General features: G+C 35.7%; 1 protein-coding gene across 1 annotated transcript in view; it reads left to right on the forward strand.

Annotated features, from left to right (window-relative positions):
* Positions 1-23,286, forward strand: part of PREX2 (phosphatidylinositol-3,4,5-trisphosphate dependent Rac exchange factor 2) — a 142,057-nt gene that overhangs the window by 30,029 nt on the left and 88,742 nt on the right. The window contains exons 10-20 of the mRNA XM_026076953.1: positions 3,265-3,409; positions 3,790-3,890; positions 8,313-8,416; positions 9,746-9,795; positions 10,307-10,382; positions 11,120-11,192; positions 12,454-12,596; positions 12,726-12,818; positions 14,215-14,363; positions 16,960-17,045; positions 19,393-19,529. Coding sequence (XP_025932738.1) covers positions 3,265-3,409; positions 3,790-3,890; positions 8,313-8,416; positions 9,746-9,795; positions 10,307-10,382; positions 11,120-11,192; positions 12,454-12,596; positions 12,726-12,818; positions 14,215-14,363; positions 16,960-17,045; positions 19,393-19,529 — 1,157 coding nt within the window. The remainder of the gene's footprint in view (positions 1-3,264; positions 3,410-3,789; positions 3,891-8,312; positions 8,417-9,745; positions 9,796-10,306; positions 10,383-11,119; positions 11,193-12,453; positions 12,597-12,725; positions 12,819-14,214; positions 14,364-16,959; positions 17,046-19,392; positions 19,530-23,286) is intronic.

Here is a 23,286-nt window from a genome sequence, read left to right on the forward strand (position 1 = left end):
ACAGTTTGTGGTATCTGAGGATCTACTCTAAATCTCTGTTGGGATCTGTATGTAATGATGTCATTTTGTGACTAGACACTTCCATTACTGAAATGAGCAGGTTTTCTATGTTGGATCTTCATGTAGATGATCTACCACAAGGTAGTACAGAATAAACCCGCAACCCCATCTTTGATCCATTCTCCTTCATCTAAGAAAGTAAAAAATCACCACTGGAAAGAAAACCTATCCATCTAAACAACTGAATTTAGTGAGAGAATACTAGGATGAAATATAATCCTGATCTCCAGTGTGACCACAAATAACCTCATGTTTTCAAGGTGAACCCAGCACAAAATAGAGCCAGGGAAAGGTGACACATCATCATCTTCTGGAGCTAATTTCACAATATCCTAATCAATAATGATGTATGGAGCCTTGGTATGGAAGGAAAATATGACCTTGTGGTTAGATCTGGGATTCTGTTCCTGGCCTGTATAGGTTTCCTGTGGCCTGTTACATTAGCCATCACCTTGTGCCTCAGCTGTAAACTAAAAGCTACAATACTTCCTTTCTTTCATCTTTGAAGTTTGAGTAATGGATGTTTGTATAACATCTGTCCTAGGGCCAGAGTTTCAAGTAGGATATCTGAGCACTACCTAATCAACAGATGCATAGAGAATAAATAGTAGAAGAAAAGTTAAAAAGATGCCCTAGACCTCTAAGAACTCAAAATTTTGAAATAACAAATGAAAAACAGCTTGGCAGAGATGGTGTCATACACAACAAAAAACAAGTTTTTCTGCTTCTGTTCAGGGACTTGTATGAAGCTGGTTATAAAGATTTTTATCAAATCCCATTTCACCATTGTTAAGTTTCATGGTTTCCTTAGCCTCTTGACACCTTTAGGTAAGAAGTAAAAACACTAAGTATTTCATGTTGATGTAATATTATTTCATACTGTACTGTTGAGAAGCTGGTAGTGAGGTGAGTTTGGCCTAAACCTTACAAAGTTCGTGGCTCTGAGGTAGCCTTTTCAAGGTCGAGCCATGTCCTAGGATTTTACCATCCAATAATTTGGGGAATTTTTCAACTCTTGGTGGTAGCAGTGGGTTTGCCACTGAGGAGACAACCAAGAGAGAAATAGGAAGAGAATAGAGTATGAGAGGATTTGTCATTCACTCAAACTGAGTTCCAACACAGAATCTTTAAAAATATTTCTTGAATATCTCTGTTACTCTAGCAATATATAAATTTGTCTTTCTCCTCCAGCAGTGATTTTTCAAAACATCTGTATATACACCTCCTATGAAGCAGGATGCATCAACTTAATTGCAGGCAGGTTGCCAAATGACTCAGGAACCAAACTGCTAACTTCTTAGAATTCAAATACTGTGTCTAACTATAAACACTTTCCCATTGACTGTGAGCATAAAGATGCTTTAACTGTATGATTACTTAGTAAGATGTGAAGTTCATGTATATGTATGCAATTACACCGAAGTCTAAGTGACTGCACATGTGAGAGCTGTATCTTTTCTCCCTTTGTAAGTCTGAGACTAACTAAATCCAATGTACAGGCCTGTCAAATCCCTTGGGCAGGGAGGGAGGCTCAGGTAGGGCATTCCCGCCACACAGTGCTGTGTGGCAGGGCCTGTCTATGGATTTGTTCATAGCAATGCTGCAGACGCCGCATTTCACAGAGAGGCAGGTTGCAATAATCCCCAGACTAGATAAATACAGCATGTGCAGGTGGAGTGAGGCACAGAAATAGAATTCGAGTGTGCCATGTAACTGGGGCTTGATGACCTGAGCATGCTGGGAAACTCAGAGATTCAATGCACTTAGGGAAACTCAACTTACGTTGTTATCTGGAACCCATACAGCAATAGCTGAGCAAAAGGGAGAGAATGCCCCAAGTAAAACACTTTACCACAGATTTCAGTAGTTGTATTTGAACTGTCAACTACGACCACTATATAGATCATATTTTCTTGCAAGGGGACTGAAGCTGAATTGGAAACTTTCTGCTGGAAAGTATTTCTGTTAGGTTCAGGGCTTTCATGTAGCCACCTGAGGCATTCAGTGAGTTGTAAGTTTATTTAAAAGGAGATGATCTTCAAGTCTGATGATGCAGTGCATTTATACTTGGTTCAAAGAGTCAATACAAATAAAAACATGTCAATACAAATAAAAACGTGTTTCCTAGAAGCTCCAAAAGCACTATATTGATTTTCTTTTCCTGGGAACAAATGATGTTTGATCTGTTTGTGTGGCATCAGCACTATCAGCTTCATGCATCATGAGAAGCACTTCCGTATCTGTGTCAGATACCGTTGCTTATCATTTTTTGGGGCCATGACACTTACTTGGCTATTTTTGCAGAATTAAAAAAAATGACGGACTATTACTCATATTAAAGGTGTGCAGTTATAGTTTTACAAATGTGCAAGTCTGAAGAAAGAGAGAAACTGTGAACATATAATGCATGCATAAGATTTCAGAAATGTATGTTTTTGTTCAGAATTAATAACTGTTTTTATAGAGAAAGCATGTGGGCTGCAAAGGTCTTGGGTACTCCTTGGGAGCACAAGCTTCTGTGAGTGGCCAATATGACATGTAATTCAAGAAAAACTGTTTTGATCATCAAGACTGTTCTTTGTTACTGAGTTGTAATGAGTTTCTCAAAAAGAGTAACTGGAAAAAAAATAGTAACAAATATCAAACTAAAAACCTTGATAGTTTTTTGTTGAGAAAATTCTGAAGCAAATAGAAATCAAGATGTGTATATGCATTTGTAGAAAAGGGGTAAACTAATCTTATGTAAAACATAAAAAGTGCATAACAGATAAATAGTTACTGTTCATTGGAATGAGGAAAATATTTCATGACTGTCTGAATATTTTTATTGTCACATGGTAAAAGTAAAAACAAGGCCTTTTTCTTTTAAACTTGAGAAGGGACGACTCCTCCCTTGTAAGTGTTCACATAATGAAGTCAGTGAAAATCACAGAATTAGTATTTTTACTATGAAGTCAATGGTGATGTCGGTATAGTTGCACATTTTCAGGAACAATTTAACATCACTATAAGGGATTTTTTTATTATGTTTGTATGAAGATCAATTGTTTAGCTGAATCTTGATGCTGAGCAAAATAATGGAAAGTAATTCCTTTTATGTTTGCTTTTTTATGTATAAGAGCATTGGGTTTACTTCTTAGTTTTGTGGAATATTTTGAAATATAATGGCAATTCACTTCATAAAATCTGAATGTATCTTGGCAGGTTTAAAACTGGGCATGGAACAAGACACTTGGGTGATGATATCTGAACAAGGAGAAAGACTGTACAAAATGATGTGCAAACAAGGGAATCTCATCAAAGACAGGAAGAGGAAACTAACCACTTTCCCCAAATGCTTTTTTGGAAGGTAGAATATGCATTTGATAGTGTAAATTTCAACCAGCTGAAAACACACTTTAAATCTTCTTTGGCATTTTAAGGAAACCATTGTTTATTTTCAATGTCTGTTAGGGCTATTTGTCTCCCATTCCAGAGTTTTGCCAAAATGTAAATTAGGAACATGTAAATGTTTCCCGTTATGGACAGAGTATTGGCCCTGCCTGTAATAAATAAAACTGGAAAGTGAGCTTATGGCAGAAATAATTCTGTTACACAAAATATTTTGTAGACTACTTACAGACTTAGGTACTTATGTATCAAACATAAAGAGGTACTGGAAGGAAAAGGTAGTAGATGTGGTGGTATGACATTTAAAGTTTGTTTTTTTTGTATCTGTTTTTAATTCAGTGAATTTGTGTCCTGGTTATTGGAAATTGGAGAGATACACAAATCTGAAGAAGGTGTTCATCTTGGCCAAGCTTTATTAGAAAATGGCATTATCCATCACGGTAAATATAATTAATTTTAACTTATTTATTTTCAAGGTAATTGTTATAATTAAAATGAACTTTATTTTTGATGAAAAGATGATCTTGTTAATGCAAGATAGTTTGCTGAATCTGCAGTATCCTTGCAGGGACCTTGTGGGGCAATCGCCAATGCCTAGTAGATTTACTGAGAGTGGTTCTGTTGGTTTAATTGGGTTAGACCTATGCTGCCGGGATCACAACACTGCAGACAAGGACCTAGAGTTGCTATCCTGTTATAAGCAGAAAACGCTTCTGCGAGAACATAAAGAAGGGTAGATGGCTTTTAAGGATATAAGCCTTCTTTTAGGCAAGGCTTTTTAGGGGTCCATGATCAACTAAGAATTGTAGAAGGGAGTGAGCAACGAATGTCGCAGTTCCCTGTTGGTAAATGTGCCTGATTATCTTTTAGGAATAACAAGTGAAGCTGACAGAATCCAGCCTACATCTCAACAGTTTAATATTTTGAATTTTAAGCCCCTATTTTCAGTAGATTAAAATGTTATTAAAATTCAAATTTTCATGCTGAAATTCTCCCTTTTAACTATCTGTCTTGAACTCATTCTGGAGAGAAGTATCACTGAAATGATAGAGTTTTTGAGCCAATAAGAAGTATTGATTTCTTGAGGTAATTTGCACTGGCAACATTTTTCTTATCAAACTCTCAAGATCAGCTCCCCCTCTCCTTCCCTTTTACAACGTATGGTTCAGCAGGACCATACAAGTGAACTGGAGAAACTTCTGTTTTTGAAGATGTGTGGATTGCAATAGGTACAGTCACTTAAAAACAATTAGTGAAACAACTGTGAAGTTAGCTACTGTTCCAGCATGGATCCAGGGTGTAATTTGCGGTGGAATCATTGATAATTTACATTGCAATGTTTATATACTTAGTCCAGTAATAAATTCAATACTTGCTTTGTAAAACTGATATAAAAATCTTTTAATGCTTCAGAAGCTGCTCAGATTCCTGCACTGATTTGGGCTTGGTTTTGGAATACAAAAAAAGTTTTGAGGCTATTTTACAAAACTCAAAGAAATATAATCAGTTTGAGAAGCAGATGGTGCTTCTTTGCTACCATGTTTTCGGTGTCCTTGGCTGGAAAGAAAGTGGGAGGAACAGAGTGCTGCTTAGCTTTATGCATTTTAAACATACATAGAGTAGGAGTAAACATATTAAGGGTATTCATCAGTAGTCATGTAGTCTTTAATATTTTAATGCCAGTCTGTGTGATTTTCCTCCACCATCATTCAAATGTCAGATGCTATTAGGTTTGCTACGCACATAGAGTTGTTGTCAGTGGAATGATTCTGTTGCCAAAGATTCTTCTTCTGATCTCATTAATTATATCCCAAATACACTAATAGACTTTCTCAATACAGAGTTAAATGAATATTGTGTAATTTCATGAGATAAAAGGGTAATTATATTGGAGCGTAGAAATATGAGCCAGACATGCTACTTTGAATAGTAGATCCAGCTGTGGTTTGGTGAAAATAGAGTTCTTAAAATAAGTTGAATGAACCATCTGTTTTCACAGAGGGAGCAAGGGAGAAAAAGTTTGGCTGATATTCACATTGCAAATGTTGTAGAGGGCTTTGTTAGACTTTGCCTATTCACTGTGCCTGCCATTATTTTCACTGTGTTGGGCTTCATTCTAGCAAGGCCTGGACCCATATTGTGGTGGGCATTGTTTTACTTGCTGGTGTGTGAACTCTTGCAAGTGGAAAAGTTATGTTTTTTACCTTGTTTCTTTTTCCAGTTTTGCAAAAGGAAAAATCTGTTTGTATGGTGCTCATCTAAATCCACCTGCTGACATTTTCTCTGATATCTGAAAAGACTTGCATCAGTCAATGGGCTGAACTGCTTTGTCAAGTCACTTGCTCTTGCTAATTAGAGTTAGAAGTGTAAGAAGCTTTGTAGTTACTAAAATAATCTGTATATCAGATAGTTTTATAAATGCATATTTGGTTGTAGTTTTATGAATGTATAAGCTGGTACAGCTGCTAAAGTAAACAGTCCTGGTCCATTTTATGCTAGCACAAGTGTTTGTGCGGCTGTGCCATTTCATGGACTGGAGTACTGATGGGAGTTAAAATTACCCTGGCAAAAAAGTAAAAGTAAAGACTAGCTTAAACCTGAGTCAGTTCCCTTTTCTTGTTGTGTGCCGTATAAATACCTATCCCAACACAAGGAAGTACTGGCACATGGGTGGGAGTGACACAGAAAATTACATAGGGTTGCTTATTTTAGTGGTGATAATGGGTTATACCAGCTTTAAGTGTTTGCGAAACTATGGCCTTAGGAATGTACAGCTGATTCTAGTTAAAATAAAACCAGGACTTACAGTGGCTAAATGTTTTTTTTAAATCTTCTTCAGTAGCTGATGATCATCCATTCATCCTCTTGAGCAAAACAAGCCATAGAAAGCAAGAAAGCAAACAAAACACTACAGGTGGTTTTACAGCTTCACTCAGAGCATTGCCTGAATATTTTGCGCAGCATACTTGAGTAGGAAGCTTCCTTGTCTGGTTTTCTTGTTTTCCAGAGCTCAGGATGTGCCAACTCTGTGAACCTATTCCTTTAGTTTTTGGTGGACTATATGTGAGTAGGGGGCTGCAAAGAAAGAACAGTGCTTGCGTTCTTCAGGGTTGTATTCTGTTTTTTACAGGCATGCAAGGGTGGAAAGGTGCTTTGTAGTCATGATTCCCTCCCTGTACGTCTCTATAACAGTCAGTAACAATTTGGCCTTAAGCAATAGAATTATGATGGTGATTTTTCTATTTCTGGTAGTTGCTGGTTTTAAAAAATCTTAAAGTTTATTGATCTAGTGGAATATATTTTGTTCTCCAACAGTAGGAAAGTATTTTTAATTACAAAACTAAAACTAATCTTTATTGCTCAGTTAAATGGTCACAATCCATTAAAATGCATTTGGATACTTATAGTAGGCAATATATGTGGAAATTTTGTAGGCTGTACCTGATGTGTTAGAAGGAAATGACGTGTAAAAGAGCTTCGTGGTTATTGTGGATTATCACCTCAGCGTGTACTGCCAGTTCAAGGCAGTGGCAAAAAGTCAGAATAACATCTTTGACTTTACTATTAGTAGTAGATATATCAAATGCAAATACGGAAGTTATTTTGTTCTTGCACATGACACTGATGTAACCACTCTCTATATAATGTCAGTTTATATGTCCACGCATTAGGAGCTGTGTGGAGATACTGAAGAGCTTGAAGGAGTGTGAAAAATGATGCAGTGGTTACAGAAGGCACCTTACTGTGCAAAGCATATGGTGTTCAACTTTGTTGAAGAGAATAATGGGTGATGGTTTAATCACTTGGTATAGGAAGGCACACTGGAAGAATTATGTGACACTATGGGCCTTGTTACTCTGTTCAGCAAAGACATAATGATAGCCTATTATGGGAAGTAGATGCCACATAAATGTAGTTTTGAATTAAAATTGGTGTTTTCAAGCAAAAGAATAATTAACACAAGACAGGTATCTTAGGACAGTGCTAATGCTTAGTGCTGTCCTCAGTCTTCAGATGAAATCAGCTGGCTTTCAGAAGGACTTGCTTGAGTCCCATTTCCGGGAGTTTTCCATCATATGATGTGTCTGTTTTGACCAAACAGTTGTGTGAGGTTCCATTCTTGAAATCTGTGAGCCTCTCTAAACTGGAAATTCACATGTTAAGATACTTTCTTCATGGATCTTTGGGGAAGTGGATTATCAGCATTGGCTTCAACATCTGCATAATGACTTCAAGTCCCTCATACTTAAGACCCTCAGCTGGCAATGTATGGAGGAAGAAGTTCCCTCTCCCTTTTGTCCTCCAGTGCATAACTGATCAGATGTGTTGTGGAGTGTTTGCATTTTTATTGAATCATCTGAGATGGGCCTCAGTAAGAGTTGGAACACAGAATAATGTGGAACAATAGTGTGAATAGCGGCAAAAACCACCACCTTTTTTAGCTAGTTTGTTGACATGCTTTGCAAAAGTGCTCAAGGTTAGACCAGATTTGGAATGGGAGTGAGTGAACCCAATGTCATATTTATTTGATACATTTTCTTGTTCCTTTGTGAAGGCTAGGATCATTGGATATGTCTTGCCTAATTTTCCAGGCTGTTCCTTGCCTGGTTATCTGTCCTGTTCTGTGCCTGTGACTTAAAATTGTTTGCTTTCCTGTAGACTACTTAAATATTGCAAGAAATAAAGTCACCTGTGACATAAAGGAACTTAGGCCAAATGATCTACCAGTGTTTCCTGCCCTCACTGTCTGAAATCTATTACTGTGTATTGGGTTGTTTTTACAAGGAATTACTTGGGCCTTCTTCTTTCTTTTTGATTTCCTCGGAAAGTCACCTAACAATACACAATTATTTTTTCTTTAGTCACAGATAAGCACCAATTCAAACCTGAACACATGCTGTACAGATTCCGATATGATGATGGAACATATTATCCAAGAAATGAAATGCAGGATGTGATTTCTAAGGTACAGAGCAGTTGCTATTATTATTATTAAGAATGTATAAAAAAATCTGCTTGAAAAATAATGTAAAATATTATGCTAGGATAAATAGCATCTCCTCACACTTGCCTAGCTCTGTTTTGGCAGATTTTGGGCAGATTTTGGCTTGTTGCTACATATTTTAAATACAAAATTAAGAAGTGTATTTTAATTATTTAATGGTTTCATATGCAGGATGTGTTGTCCATGTTTCTTGACAATTATGAAGCCAACAATTCATTTATTCTTCAATCCATTTTAATAGATACAAAGCTATACATAGAAGGTTTTTTCCCTTTTCCTGTAAATTAGAGTGGCTTTTATTAGTGCCTTAATAAAGCAGTAAATCAGGAATTGAATAGATATTTTAATGTAGATATTTAGGTAGTACGGTCCATCTCTACACTATGAGCATAACAAAATGATTGAACAGAATTGCCTTTAAACTCATTGATAGTCAAACTTTTCATGATTTTGAGACAGGAAAATATGGCAGCACTTGGATATTACACTACAATGTCACTGATTTATCTCTTGGCATGTGTTAATGTATATCTATATATAATATTAAGGTATATCTAAGAGAACATTCAATACTGAACTAGCAGGCAAAGCAATGTATGATGGAATCTATTTTGACACAATTTTCTATTGTTATCCATGTTTTGTCATGCATGTTATAATTCTTTTTTAGCAATCTATTAGGAAATACTAATTTTTAAAATACCATTTTTGATGGTGGTATCTTGAACTCCTCCAAATTTTTTTTTCATTTTTGCTTGTTTTTAATTAAAAAGCTCCACATCTTTAAATCATTTTGCTTTTTTTTTTCTTTTTTTAGTTTACTGGCTGGTTGTAATTTATATTTGTAAATAAGGTGCCTATGGATATAACTGAATGTCTCTGGATTTTTTTTTAACTTTAGTTATTCATTTTGTTTGTAGAATAACAAGCAGTGATTGGGAAAACCTTAATGCATAGAAACATTGCTTAATCTTTCAGATTTTGTGTACATTTCTTTTAGATTACTATGCCTTTAAAATAATCTTTTAATGCTACCTTAGAGCTAATGTTTTTTTTTGCATGTGTCTTAGTTAAGCTTGGTTAGAAATGTTTTGTCTCATCACTTATTCATGAATATTTTTGTTATCTCAAAATTTTAGGTTTTGGCACATGAAAAGATACAGACATAGCAGATTATTTTAATAGCTAAATGAAATGCATTTAGAACAGTAAGGCTTCCTTACTGTGTCCATCCCTTTCATGTTCTCTTTGGTGTAAATGTGTGATTAACTTCATCTTTCTCTTTAACAGGGTGTACGGCTGTACTGTCGCCTTCACAGTCTTTTTACCCCAGTAATTAGGTGAGTCCGACTGGGAAATCCTCAGTGACTTATTCAAAAGAGATACGTATTCTGTAGATACTGTGTTTGAACATAGGAACCTAACCTATGCTTTCAAGATTAGTCTCTTGGGAAGAATCAAACAAGATTGAAGGGCTGTCAAGAGAAAAAGCATAACTGCATCATAAAATGAATGCAAACTCAGTTCAATATGACCTTCTTTTCAAACTTTTAGAACCTTCTAGGTCCTCATGGATGTGCTTGGATGCCTGCTGTATGTATTAACATACTCACTTCTATACTAACACTCCATTATCTCCTTTGGAGAGTCTCAGCTGTAACAAGACAACTACCTTTATGCTCCAGTGGCATTATTGCCCAAGTAAGATATGGGCACCCTCCTCTTTCCTATCTATACCGTAAGGTTTGATTTACAAAAAGCTTAATTCGTGCTTGTACCAACTTGTATATAAAATACAAGTTTTTCTTTTGTACTCTTTTGAGGGTTTTTTTTTGGTTTTGTTTTGAACAGGGATAAGGATTATCATCTGAGAACCTACAAATCTGTAGTCATGGCTAACAAACTCACAGACTGGTTGATTGCACAGGCAAGTGTACACCTTTGGATTTATGTATTTATGTACTTTTTGAATATTATGTTTAAATTCTAGTATGGAAGATAGTGTTGTATTAAGTGGAGTAACATGCAAATATTTTGTCTAGGAGTTCTAATTATTAGAACTGTGTTTGTGTGTAAATGAATTCCTCTTAAAAGAGGAAGTAACAGAAATCAGCCATCAGCAGCCATTCTGTTCATCCCTTTTATGCTTATCTTCCTTATTTGCTGTTGAACTTCAAATGTTTTAATGAGACTTAGCTTTGTGATTCAGCATGTAACACTGTTCACAGTTTTAGTTCAAATGGATAGGATCTGAGAACTCAAAATTACTGACTACTTGGATAAAAGTAGTATCAATTTGCTGTCATCAGTTCTGTTTTATTTTAGGCAAGCTAGGAATGAGGATGGGTATAGTCTGGTCACTAAGTCAAGATATACCAATTTTAACTTTGATACCTTTTTAGATTCTATTATGTTCAGTTTTTATAGAGAATACAATGTTACTAAAATGTTTCCATATTCTATTTGTAACTATAAAGAGGTATACTGCTATATATACAAATATATGTACACTGTATTATATATACACTATAAATGTGTATATAAAGGTGGCAATGGTAAGTATAATCTACCAGCGTTGCCTGCCCTGTGAGGTTACACCAGTGTGTATAGAATACATTTTACTCATCTGTTAAAATATAAAAAGACCATGCTGTGGTTTAACAGGGGGATTGCCGGACCAGGGAGGAAGCTATGATCTTTGGCGTAGCTCTTTGTGACAATGGATTTATGCACCATGGTAAGTAAGTACATTCTGTACAAGCTAATGCTTGCCTTTTGTTTAATGCCATCTGCTTAGCAGGAAGGAAATGCAGGGGCTGTTAAAGATATTACAGAAGGGATAGGAAGTAAGTAGTTTTATTGCATTTCTGAAGAGACCTATGCTTTTCTGAAGAACCTATGCTATTTCAAGAAAACAAAACTTTGTATATTTGAAAATTATTTTAAGTCAATATTATAGTATGTACTGAGGGTTTCATTCTGTGAATGATTTAGGGGGGAGTTTTTATTAGCCACTTTATGAAAGAAAATTCTTAAGCAGGTATACCTGTTCACACAGATGACAGTGAAGACAAAAATTGAGGGAGTATGTAGGAACAAATGATAATGGCAGAAAAATAGGAGGAGATGTTAAAAGTGATTTCTTAAGAGGAAAAAAAAGAGGCATTTTTGGAAGAATGAATGAAAGTATGGAGGAACATGACTTGAAAATGTGAAGCTGTGATAGTAGGAGAAAGTGGACTGTAGAAAAGTGAGAAAATCATGAGGTCAGCAGAGAACAAAGAAAAATGGGAGAGAGCAGAGATATGTGCAGAACTGAAAATGAGGAGAACAAGGCTGAATTTAATGCCATCAGAAGCAAGATTTCAATGAAAGGATTGAAGTGGCAGGTCATTTACTGAAATAAAAGGAGGAAGAAATGATTTCCTCATCAGCTTGTTTAGAGAAGGAGGGAGAATAACTTCCCCTCAGACACTGTTCATTCTTTTTCCTTTGGATTTTTAAACATATAAACTACATCCATCTGCTGTTCTAGTTGCTTCCACATCCCCAGTAAACCCATTTCAAATAATGAAGCTAGCATGCTTCACCACCTGAAGAGTGCCAGAGCTTGGTGGTGAGCACTGATCTCCAACAGCTGTCCAGCAGAACTTTCCAAAATCATGTTTGTAAATCCCTTTTAGGAGAAAACCTCTGTGCCTGACATTTTCAGTAAAACCTTTTCAGGCTAATGTGTCCTCCTCACTATGGTGAAACCACATGTTGTACTTGAAAATGAACTTAGTGATAGCTATCTATAATGGATCCAAACAAAAACTGTTATTTATGTTAGAAATTAAAATTTGCCTAGATTCACGCACAAAATAGCTTGCTAGCATTTAATAACTGTGCACATGTCCATGTTTTGTCCAAACACCATGTTTTATGGTTCATGAAAGATATGATATTCAAGAATTCCAAAAAAAAAGAAATGATGTCTGTGTTTCTGTATCATACAGTGTTAGAAAAAAGCGAATTTAAAGATGAACCACTGCTGTTCCGTTTTTTTGCGGATGAAGAAATGGAAGGGTCAAATATGAAACACAGGCTCATGAAACATGATTTAAAAGTAGTGGAAAATGTAATAGCCAAGTCATTGTTGGTGAGTTAATAAAATGAATGATCATATGTTTTGATGATTAATAAATTGGATATAGTGACAAAAATGGAGTTATAGTTTAACTCTTTTTAACCATTTTTGAACCATATTTTAAACAATTTTATTTTTCAGATTAAATCTAATGAAGGTACCTATGGTTTTGGTTTAGAAGATAAAAATAAAGTGCCTATTATCAAAGTGGTGGAGAAAGGATCAAATGCTGAGGTATCAAATATTATATTTTCCATATTTTATTGAATTGTTCACAGCTGTACATTTTGTGCATCATTTAGGAAAAATTATAATCATACATGATAGCACAATAATTTGACAACTTTCCAAGAAAACTGTAGTTATGAACTTCTAAAATTATTTTGTTTAAAACAAAACTGTGACCATTATTAATACTCATTTTATTTTCAGGTAATTTGTTGTATTGAGAGTAGTAATATAAGTTAAATTTTATTTATTTTTATGCATTTCATAATATTCCAGTGACATCATTATTAATGAGTAGCATGCACGCTTATTGGTAAAATATGAAATGAATATAAAACAAGTATGTTACTCTTTAAATGTGTACTTGATTTATTTCACAGTAAAGGGTGTGCTAAAGTTTAATGATTTTTATTTGCACTTGTATAAAGTCTAGAATTTCAGAATCTGAATGAAGAAAGTACAGACTTTCTGTTTGTTAGTATTGCTTTAGATGTTCTGTGAAGTAAATTCATACTGCTGCCACAGAAATGTATGAGTGTCTATACATATAAAGATAAAAAAAGGATGATAATCTCTTGTAAAAGAGAAAGATATTAGACCTGGATTTAAAGTCCTTGCGCATCTCCTGATGGGACAGGAATTATGATAAAAATAGACACAACGAAGCCATAATGTAATACAGCTACAGAGCTGTATCTGAGATGAGTTGGCTCCGTGAGCTTTGTGTAATTCCCTATTATCTTTTCTACAGTGAAATCTGTCATGGTCCCAAATGCACTAAGCTCATGCACGTACTTAGTGTGTGCCTTGAGCAGCACTGTGTACTCCTGGCATCCTAGCTGGATATGGTTTCTTTCTTGTTAAACCAGAGTTTAAAGATTGTCTGTGATCTGACATGCTGTACTTTTGGCTCACAGGCATAGCCACAAAACTTTTAAGAATCTTGTTCAGTTTTGGAACTTAATAAATATTCATTTAGTAAAATATTCATCAAGTCCATCTGTTTGAAATAAGTCTTTAGTTCCTTTGGAGAATGAAAGGTGGGCAAATTTGGTAACACCATAAAAAAACAAAACCAAAAAACCTAGCTCAGTGAAAGCTGTTGTGTTAATTATTACAAGTATTAACTGATACTGTAGTAGTCATAAAACCTTGATTAAGATTAGGACTCATTTAGGTGTTTTCATAATTAGAGTTTACAGTATGCTCTATGTCAATATAACTAGATCTAGAACTATTTTGTGTTGTTAGTCTTCTCTGCGCACTATGTGAAGAAGGCATAAAGAATGTAAAGAAAATATATGTATCGTTATTCCTATTGGGGCTGCATTCAAGCAGAAGAAAATATAATCTTGGTGGTTATAAAAGGCAAACATATAAACAACTGTTATTTATTTTCTAGATGGCAGGCTTGGAAGCTGGGAAAAAAATCTTCGCCATTAATGGTGACCTGGTTTTTCTGCGACCCTTTAGTGAAGTGGATTGCTTCCTGAAAGCATGTTTAAACAGCAGAAAGCCCCTCCGGGTTCTTGTGAGCACTAAACCGCGGGAGTAAGTTGTCATACCATTGGGGGAATTTTAAAAACTACAACTGAAGTGAATTTTAAAAGACAAGTGAAATTTTAAACAGCACTACTGTAAGGTTATTTTAAATGCTGGGGATGAAATGCCTATTGCTGGATGTTATTTAGTTCTTTTAAAAGTCTCTTACAAAGCTATCTGATTAAGTAAAATAATAACATGAAGAAATAAAATGATGGATATAATATCAAAGCACCAAGTCTTGTATCTAATCTTACTTTGTTAAAGCCAAGCAAATTGATCTGCTTGGGTTTTATTTTATTGCATTTGTCAGTCAGGAAAAGTGAAACAGCACTGCTTTAGATCTTCAGTTCTGCCACTTTAAGTACATGCAGAAACTGCAAGTATAAATGAATATGTGGGCAGTTTTGATCACTTATCTGATACTCTGTTTATAACACAAGTTCCTCTGTCTGAGGTTTAGTTCCTGGTTTGGCAGAAGTTAGACTCTGTGATCTAATGGGCCTCTTCTGTAACTGCACTGGTCATATAAACAAGAGTAACAAGTAAACAACTCCAGATCTTTACATAAGAGAGGCATTTCTTACAAAGGTTTGACCCTTGCTACCTCAATGAAATTCTTGTTATGGAAAAGAAATAAGAAGTGAGGCCTAATGTCTGAATTCAGTAGATGTGTAAATGAGCGCAAGTCTATTAAAGTTAATGCAGTTGTTACTGGTTTACATACGCACCAAAGAAAGAGGAGAATAAGCAACAGCAGTCAGGAGAAATTTTGGTCAAATTTCACAGAGTAAGGAGGATCCCATCCCCTGTTACTAGGTAGCACACGCAGACTGCCTTTAGGATGGCTTTGGTTAAGCAGTAGAATAGAGACGTATTTCTCCTTTTAATAAGCAAAGGCATTTTAGGAAAGATGTATCTTGAGAAATACAGCCACACCCAGAATAAGGAAAAGAGCGAAGAAGGAAATATGGCCTAAAGTTGATCATCTGGATTGAAACTACCAAAAAAAAAAGTGCATGCACACATGCATGCATGCGCAAACAGAAGGTGATAGTGCTGGAGCAAGCATACAAAGCATAACTTGGCTTTTCTTTTATGTAGATTTTGGTTTCATTTCTGACACAACTCACCACTGAAAATGTGGATGAATCTCAAGGTTGAGAGAGAAGATCTAGTGAATGTTGCCAGAGAAATTTAAGAATTTATTCCTCCATACCATCTGCTTTTCTACTAGAAGCTGCTACTAGCACAACTGTGTGGGCAGAAGAGACAATGTTCTCATTGTGAATTCTTAGCTTAAACTGCCAGTGATGGTCTTGCATGGTTAACTCATTAGCATGTTCATAAAGAATTTTCAGAATGAAACTATATAGATTGTATTAACTTTAGTTAATATACAATACATATATTTAAATATACCGTATTTGTGAAAAATATATCAAATGGGAATTTATTAATTTTAAGAACATTGAAATATTTTTTAAAGATTTATAGGCTCCAATGGGATTTGGGTCCCATCTTGTCTTATAATTGCCTCCAAATGCTAAACATTGTGTATACCAGGAAAAACTGGAAGTACAAGAAATAATGCAGTGATATTACTTAAAACTGTAAATCAAACCTACTACAGAATTCTTCAGATGTATTTTTAAATCACTTTTCTGCATCAATTTGAATTTGTCTGCTTTTGCAGTGGCAAATGGAGCCCAGTGCAAAGATTCCATAAATAAGAACCCCAGAGCTGGTGCTGGCAGTAAAGCCTGCACAGTTAAATCAGTGCAGTGCATGCATGACCTGACTAGCTCTGATAAGGACTAATGCAACTGTGCTGCTTTCTTTGGAGCCTGGGCTGGTATGATATCAATATGCTTACTGTACTTTGGGCTAGCTCAGAGCTTCAGTATGAAGAATAGATGTGAATTCTGATTCTCATAACTGTGTTTTTGTTAATGTTATGTTTGTCAATGGGTTTATTACTATCGCACTTAAACAAAGCGAGAGTGTAATATAATGTGTCTACATGCTATATAAACAGTATTAGGTAATCCTTTCTTTGCAAAACTCAGGGCTTTGTATAGCTGCTCAGAAAAACTCCAACAAAATATGTTTTCAGTAAAGGCTGCCAAGCAGAAATTTAGATGTTAACAAAATTCTAATAGAAATCTAGTCTCCATAACCTTCAGCAGCTCATGTGACAAGGCTTTCCATGATCTCTGTTTCCAAGGCTCTGTGCCCTTGGCTGATTGACTGCCTGTCTTCTCTGAGCTTTCAGTGTCGTTATTCTGTGGCGTCTTAACCACAGTTGCAGTCCCTTTGGGAGAACTTTTATAACTGTGGTGCTCTCGCCTTAATAAGCATATTGAAATTCTACGTTAACTCGTATTGCCTTTCTCTGATTGCTTTCAACATCATACCTTGCTCATATTTCTGATTAAAGTGGTGCAAAATATCTGCAACGTGAATGGTGCTGAATCCAAGATTGTGAATTGACTGAAAGCATAAGAGTTTTATACCCCTGTAATGTACTCATTACAGTCCATTTTTATGATAAATAACAAAATACCACCTTTTGCTGCATTCGCACATTCTTTGCTTTTTTCAGGACAGTGAAGATTCCTGACTCTGCTGATGGACTTGGATTCCAAATCCGGGGCTTTGGCCCATCAGTTGTCCATGCTGTTGGGAGAGGTAAGGCATAAGAGCTGACAAAACTAATGGTAAACATGTGTTTAATATCTTAATGGCCTGGCCATTAGGTAAATCAAACTTAGAACCAGTGTTTCAGCTTAGATGGTCTTTTCCAGTTTCACAAACAACATGAGATAAAACCAAATAAGATTATTTCATGTTATTATATTTTTTAATCTTTGGATAGTTTCTTCAGAAATTCTTTGGATGTTTATTTCAGTATGTATTTATATGAATGTAGGTAAGTTAAGTTAAGGTCACGCAGTTACAGATTGAGAAACAGCTGATAGATGCAAAATTAACTTCTCCAGTGAATGGGTGTTGGGATCCGCTTCCTGACAGTTAATTTGTTGTCACCAGGTGGTTCTGCAATCCTCTGAAAATGTTTTACAGAAAACATACTTTTGGCAAATCTTTTCAAGGATGCTGGTGACTTACCCTGTCTTAGTAATTGCAGATGTTTGCTCTAAACACTGTGTGGTCCGTTTTGTGTTGCTACTGTCAAACACTTGCCTTCTCTAACGCAGTATGTTCTGGACTACTGTATCAGCAATAAAAGAATTTGAAGCATCCTTTGCTGCTGTTGTATGTTGTTGATGGTAGCATCACCTAAAGCTGTATTCTCAGCTACTGTGGGGCAGTTCTTCCCCCACCCCCTTTGTAATTGAGGAACTTAAACTGAGTTGATCTGCAGAGTAGCCAGATTTGGACAGAGCTAGGTGATTTTCTTCCAGGCTGTGGTGCTAGAATTTAAATTTTCAAGAGGAGAAAGTCTAATAAGCTACAGACTATTGAGCCAATGCGATAATTATTTCCACACCTGGGTCTCAATTTAGCTGCCTGTCCTTATTCATTAAGCACATATTTTATTCCCATTAATCTCAATAGCATATAAGTGCCTGCTTGTGTGGTTTGCTAAACCTGAAAGGTTTAAGCATATGCTTAAAACGCGTATACTTGTACGTGTATGCTTACAAACCATATACTTAACTGAATTGGGACCTTGGTTTTTTGAATTCTAAATATTTCTGCTGTCTTGAGAGATATTTAACAAGGCCTATTTTAATATATATTTTTAAGTCAACTTTTTATGGGGGGAGGGAGAGGGGGATTTATAATAACTGGTAATGGTGTCATTTCCAAAGACTTTCTTTGATATTTGATTAAAAAGGTAGCTATCGTCTGTTGTTGCTCCAGGTTTTATTTTTTTCAAACAAAAGCAAAACCTGATAATAACTAAAATGAGGGAGCCCAGATTTATTCTTTCATTTTTTTCCTTGTCAAATTTGGTAACCTAACAAATCGTAACATGACTTTTCTATTTGTCAGCCCTGCAAATTCAGTTTAGCCTTTTCTTTTGTAGTAGCAAGCTTCTGCACCTTGCCTTGCAGGAAGGAAGACTAAATATTTTCTAACACTGGCTGGAGTTAGATTTAGATGTCACTGGCACCTTTGTGGCAATACTAACAAAGACATAAGGATCTGAGTGTTCAGAAAGATGGAAGTAAGGTCATACTCTAACAGGCTGTCTTTCCAGAGGACTCTTGAATCATGTTGGAAAGACGTGGAAACAGCTGCTTATAGTACTCTTTCTGTGGATAGAGGATTTTCCCAAAGTGGTTATTTGATTGTGAAAATAAATTACTGAACCATATATTTTATGTTGTTCAAAGAGTATTTTTATTTCTTTGTTCAAAATGATTAAAGTTAATGAAATCTCCTACTCAATTATCTGTGATTGTTTTATTTAAATTAGGCAGATTCTGTTATAAGTGGATTGGTAAAGAGATTAAAATAAGGACCGACTACATGGAAATATCCTTGGATTTGGGTTTTTCACTTATTGTTTAACAAGAATTTCTAGTATGCTCTGATACTTCTTTGAATTATAGGCCAATCACCAGAAAGCTTCTGTTTTATATGCCTGAAGCAGCCAAAGAGCCCATAGACTTAGGGTATATAACAGAATTTAGAAAAAAAAGTGATCTAGGTTATGATTATTTGGTTTCAAGCTAGAGCATTTTAATTTCTCTTAATCCTTTTCTTTTAGACAAATTTTCCACATTTTCATATTGGCCATCAACTTTTGCTTCATAAAATAGTCTTTAGAATAATTATCCCATCTCTTTGCATGGAATCATTTGCTACAGAACTTGGTATCTTTGCAGAGTCCAGCTGACTTCAGAAGCTCTATCTAGGAGCCACAGGCAGTGGAACAACATGAATCACAACAACACAACAACAATCAGTGAGAGCAGATGCTGATACAAAACGAGGCTCTTGGACTATAAGCTTTAAGGGAGATGTTTAGAAAAAGAAATCTGTCAGCTTTTACTTTTTTTTATAGGAACAGTGGCAGCTGCAGCAGGTCTCCACCCTGGCCAATGCATAATCAAAGTCAATGGAATTAATGTCAGCAAAGAGACTCATGCAAGTGTTATTGCTCACGTCACAGCGTGCAGGAAATACAGGCGCCCAGTGCAGGTACATTTCACTTGGTTTACTTGCAGTTTTTCTGACTTAATATTTTTTCTCAAGTGTTCTCTACAACTAAAGTAAACAGTGTGGTGTACATCTCTTATCTGTGTATCTCTTGTGTTTGAGGGTCACAAGGGAAGAGGAATGGTGAATGAAAGCGGAGGGAAGCCAGTTGAACTGCAAAGGCTGAGAATTACTCAATATATTGCTGATGTTCAAGGTTGTTTAACTTCAACATTAAAAAATCTAAGCTTATAACTAAATATTTTTTTCATATTGTATTTTTAAAAGGTTATTTCAAGTGTTTCTACAGTTCTGTGCAGAAAGCACTATGAGGTATCTTCTTATCTTGATGGAGGGGATTTACACAGCTCACTGCCTCTCATCATCATGAGAATGTAATGCAAAAATCTGATCATCTTCTAGAATTTTGTAACACTTCAGCACATTGAGAGTAGAGTGCATATACTGCATCTATAAAAGTCTCTTTGTGTTCCTGTTACATTCCAGTCTTAGGAAATAAACAGTTCAAGGACTCAGAATTTTCCTTTTTTAATATAAGTATGCAAGTTTTGTTTTGATTTTTTCACTTTCAGTTTACAATAAAATCCCGTGGCTTCCAAGACACAGAAACTATAAGAAAGAAAACCAAAATCAGCAGGATTCCATAATGTAATTTTTCCAAGTTCCTGCAAATTTTTCATAAACTGTGAACCAGTATCATTAATTAACTTCACAAAGTCTTCCAGTGCATGTTATTTAAGAAAAATCCAATTAAAATCAAGTGTGAAATCCTTCTCCCATACCTACTGCACTGATATGAGATAAGCATTGTAAATAAGAGTTAGTTTGAACTGTATCTTGCAAAAGGGATTCATGAAAATGTCTGTCTGGATTTTTTTTTTTTTTAACTCTAACACAGAACTGAAGTTGTTATTTAACAGATCAAGACAGAGCTCACCTATTCTTTAAAGAAAGGTGTGCTGTGGTAAAGAGGGTGCTTTGTCTAGGGATATGAAAACTGGCTAGAACACCAGATGTGTTTTAACTGTTGTGCAAGTGTGGAGTAGCTACAGAGGTTAGTGACATCCAAAAAGCAGTGGTTGGCTAGCATGCATGCCTTGACATGTGAAACTGCCCTGTATGATTTTTCTTCCATTTGTGTAATATGTTGGAATATTTACACTATTTTTTCTATGCTGAGTATTTCTTTCAATATAAAAAAGGAGCTGATTAGGTTCAGCTAACTACAAATAACTAAAATCCTCAAATTGAGAAGAATTTATAAGAAAACTTTCATTTAAAATATAATGCTATCAAATGCTATGGGAGAATTCCTGTCTAGACTGAAATAAATAAATGGCAGTATTCCCACTGGAGTCAAGATATCTAGAATTTCATTTCCTATTCAGAAATCTTGGATTTTAATTATTTGGAAGATGACTATGGATTTCTCTTATTTTGTAAGCATGATGCATTAGTCCATCATTTCATTAATAGGAATATTGCAGTCTCTCCTGTGGTCTGCTGTTGCATAGTTGAAAGGGAATCCTGTTCTGTTTTCTGTGTGGTTCACTTTACAGTGTGTGGAATTTCCCTGCGTGCCTGGAGTATGAAGCTTCATTTCAGATTCATGTTGTTAGTGTGTGAATATACTATATTGTTACTGTGTAACTTCTCTTGGAAAGTGTTTATATTCTTTCTGTCTTGTCTGGAGGAAGAAAGTTTAAAGCAGGTTTTGCTCCATGAAATTACGCACAGTTTCTTTGCAGTGGTACTAATCATGCTGTAACAGATTTATGCTTAGTTTATGTTTTGTATAATGCTTTTGGAGAACATTGCTGCAGATTATATTGCATTATATCTTGTAATAACTTTTGAAACAGTGACTTCCAGTTTAACTTGAAGCTAGTCCTTGTTTTAGGCCATGTTAAATATGAATCAAGAAGCAAAGGAAACCCTTCTATGTTTGTTGATCCAAGTAAGGGGTCCTTTGACACAATCCAGATCTGTTAGGTAGTAATGCTTAATGCTGCCCACATATATAACAAACCTGTATAAGACTCCATAAATAAGCAGCAGCTTTCAGATGTATTTACAAAGAGGGGTGGGATTCAAAATCATTTCTGTTGACTGGCTCGTGCACAGGTACGTTCCAGCAATCAACAGAAAGCTCTGAAAGTTCAGCTCCCTTTTTAAAACATTTCAATGCCTTTGAGTGAAAAAATAAGGCACAGCTGAATCGAGGAAACCTAGAGAGAATTTGCATCTCAAATCAAGCAAAAATTTACAGTTATCTGTGATTCATGGGTTAAAGATAATGGGTTAATATTGTACATTAGCAAAGCATAATATGATGTACTTGGCATTTTGCGTGAAAATCATAACATTCAGCTTATACTTTTGTCATTCTTGCTTAACTTTGAATTCTGTTTCACAAACTTATTTCTAAAGACTGTGGTTCCAGAATAGTCAAAAGTGTCATTTATTCTGCTGTAGTTATTGGAGAGGGATTGATTAGCTGACTGTCAGACATTTTGTGAGGTATAAGAGGAAGAGTATTCTGTAGATGACATATTTGATAGGCCCTATACAGTGCTAGGATATATATATACACACACACATATGCATCTACATGTAAGTATATATAATATATGTAATATATAAGCATCTGATTGTCCCCCTTCCATAATGATAAAGATGAAATTTTGTGAAAAAAGCAGATCTCTATCTTAGATGGTCTCATCTGGAGCCAGACACTTCTGTCAAACAGCTCTACAACCCTTGCTATACTGCTTGTGTTCGAGCAGCAGTGGCTCATGTGCAGTTGGTGAACTAGATGTAGGCAGGCAGAACACTTCATGCAGCCCGCTTCCCTGAGGGCTGCTCAGACATGAGCATATGCCTCCAGTAAGCTGGGAGAGTGTCTTGATGTGGACCTTGTGATGGTGAGAGTGTATCTGCTCCTGTGGTGAAAGCAAATGAATGTGTCAGGTTACCTTAAGGGGATTAAATGCCCATCTGGTTATTTGACGGGGATGCTAGGGATGCCTCTTGGATGGTGTATGTGTGATGGGCATATGTGTGAATAAGGGCGGGGGGAGAGAGAATATGATGTAAGGTTGCCACATGATGTCTTTGTAGGCCGTGTGACCAAGCCACCATTCCTGTGCTCATGACTGACTCAGTTGCATAAGATGCTGGGCTTTGCGGCCTGAGAAAAGCATTCTGTCCTTTTTTGTTTTTCGCTAAGCTGGGGGAAAAAATAAAGCAGATATAATAAAATAACTGTTATAAAGGCAAATACAAGTAGTGAGGGTTGCAGTGTATATTCTTGTTGCTAGGGACAAGTGGGTGATAGCCAAAAGTATATTAGGTCTACTTAACCTGGTTATTCCATAATCTATGCTAGTCCTGTGGATGCGTGGCAAATTTAGTGAAGTAAAAATTTTCTTTCTTATTTTTTCATTATTTTCTGTCTTTTTTTTCAATATATAATTTGGTTTAGAAATGTCTTAAGTTATTTTTGGCTGGGACATAAAACTGATGAAAGCAATGCTGTCAGGGATTTCATACTGTTTCAGGACAGTGTATGCTGAAATAAAAAAGTAAATTGATTAAATGCTTCAGATGGCTTTAGATAAAGCCAAACTTTTCTGTTATTTTCAAAATATTATTATTTTTAACTTGGAGCTCTGAAAGCAGTAAAGCTGATAATGCTTAGGGAATTACAGTAACTATTTCATGTTTAAAAGCAGCAAAA

The sequence above is a fragment of the Apteryx rowi genome, unplaced genomic scaffold, assembly GCF_003343035.1.
Source record: "Apteryx rowi isolate R43461 unplaced genomic scaffold, aptRow1 scaffold_444, whole genome shotgun sequence".
Taxonomy (NCBI): domain Eukaryota; kingdom Metazoa; phylum Chordata; class Aves; order Apterygiformes; family Apterygidae; genus Apteryx; species Apteryx rowi.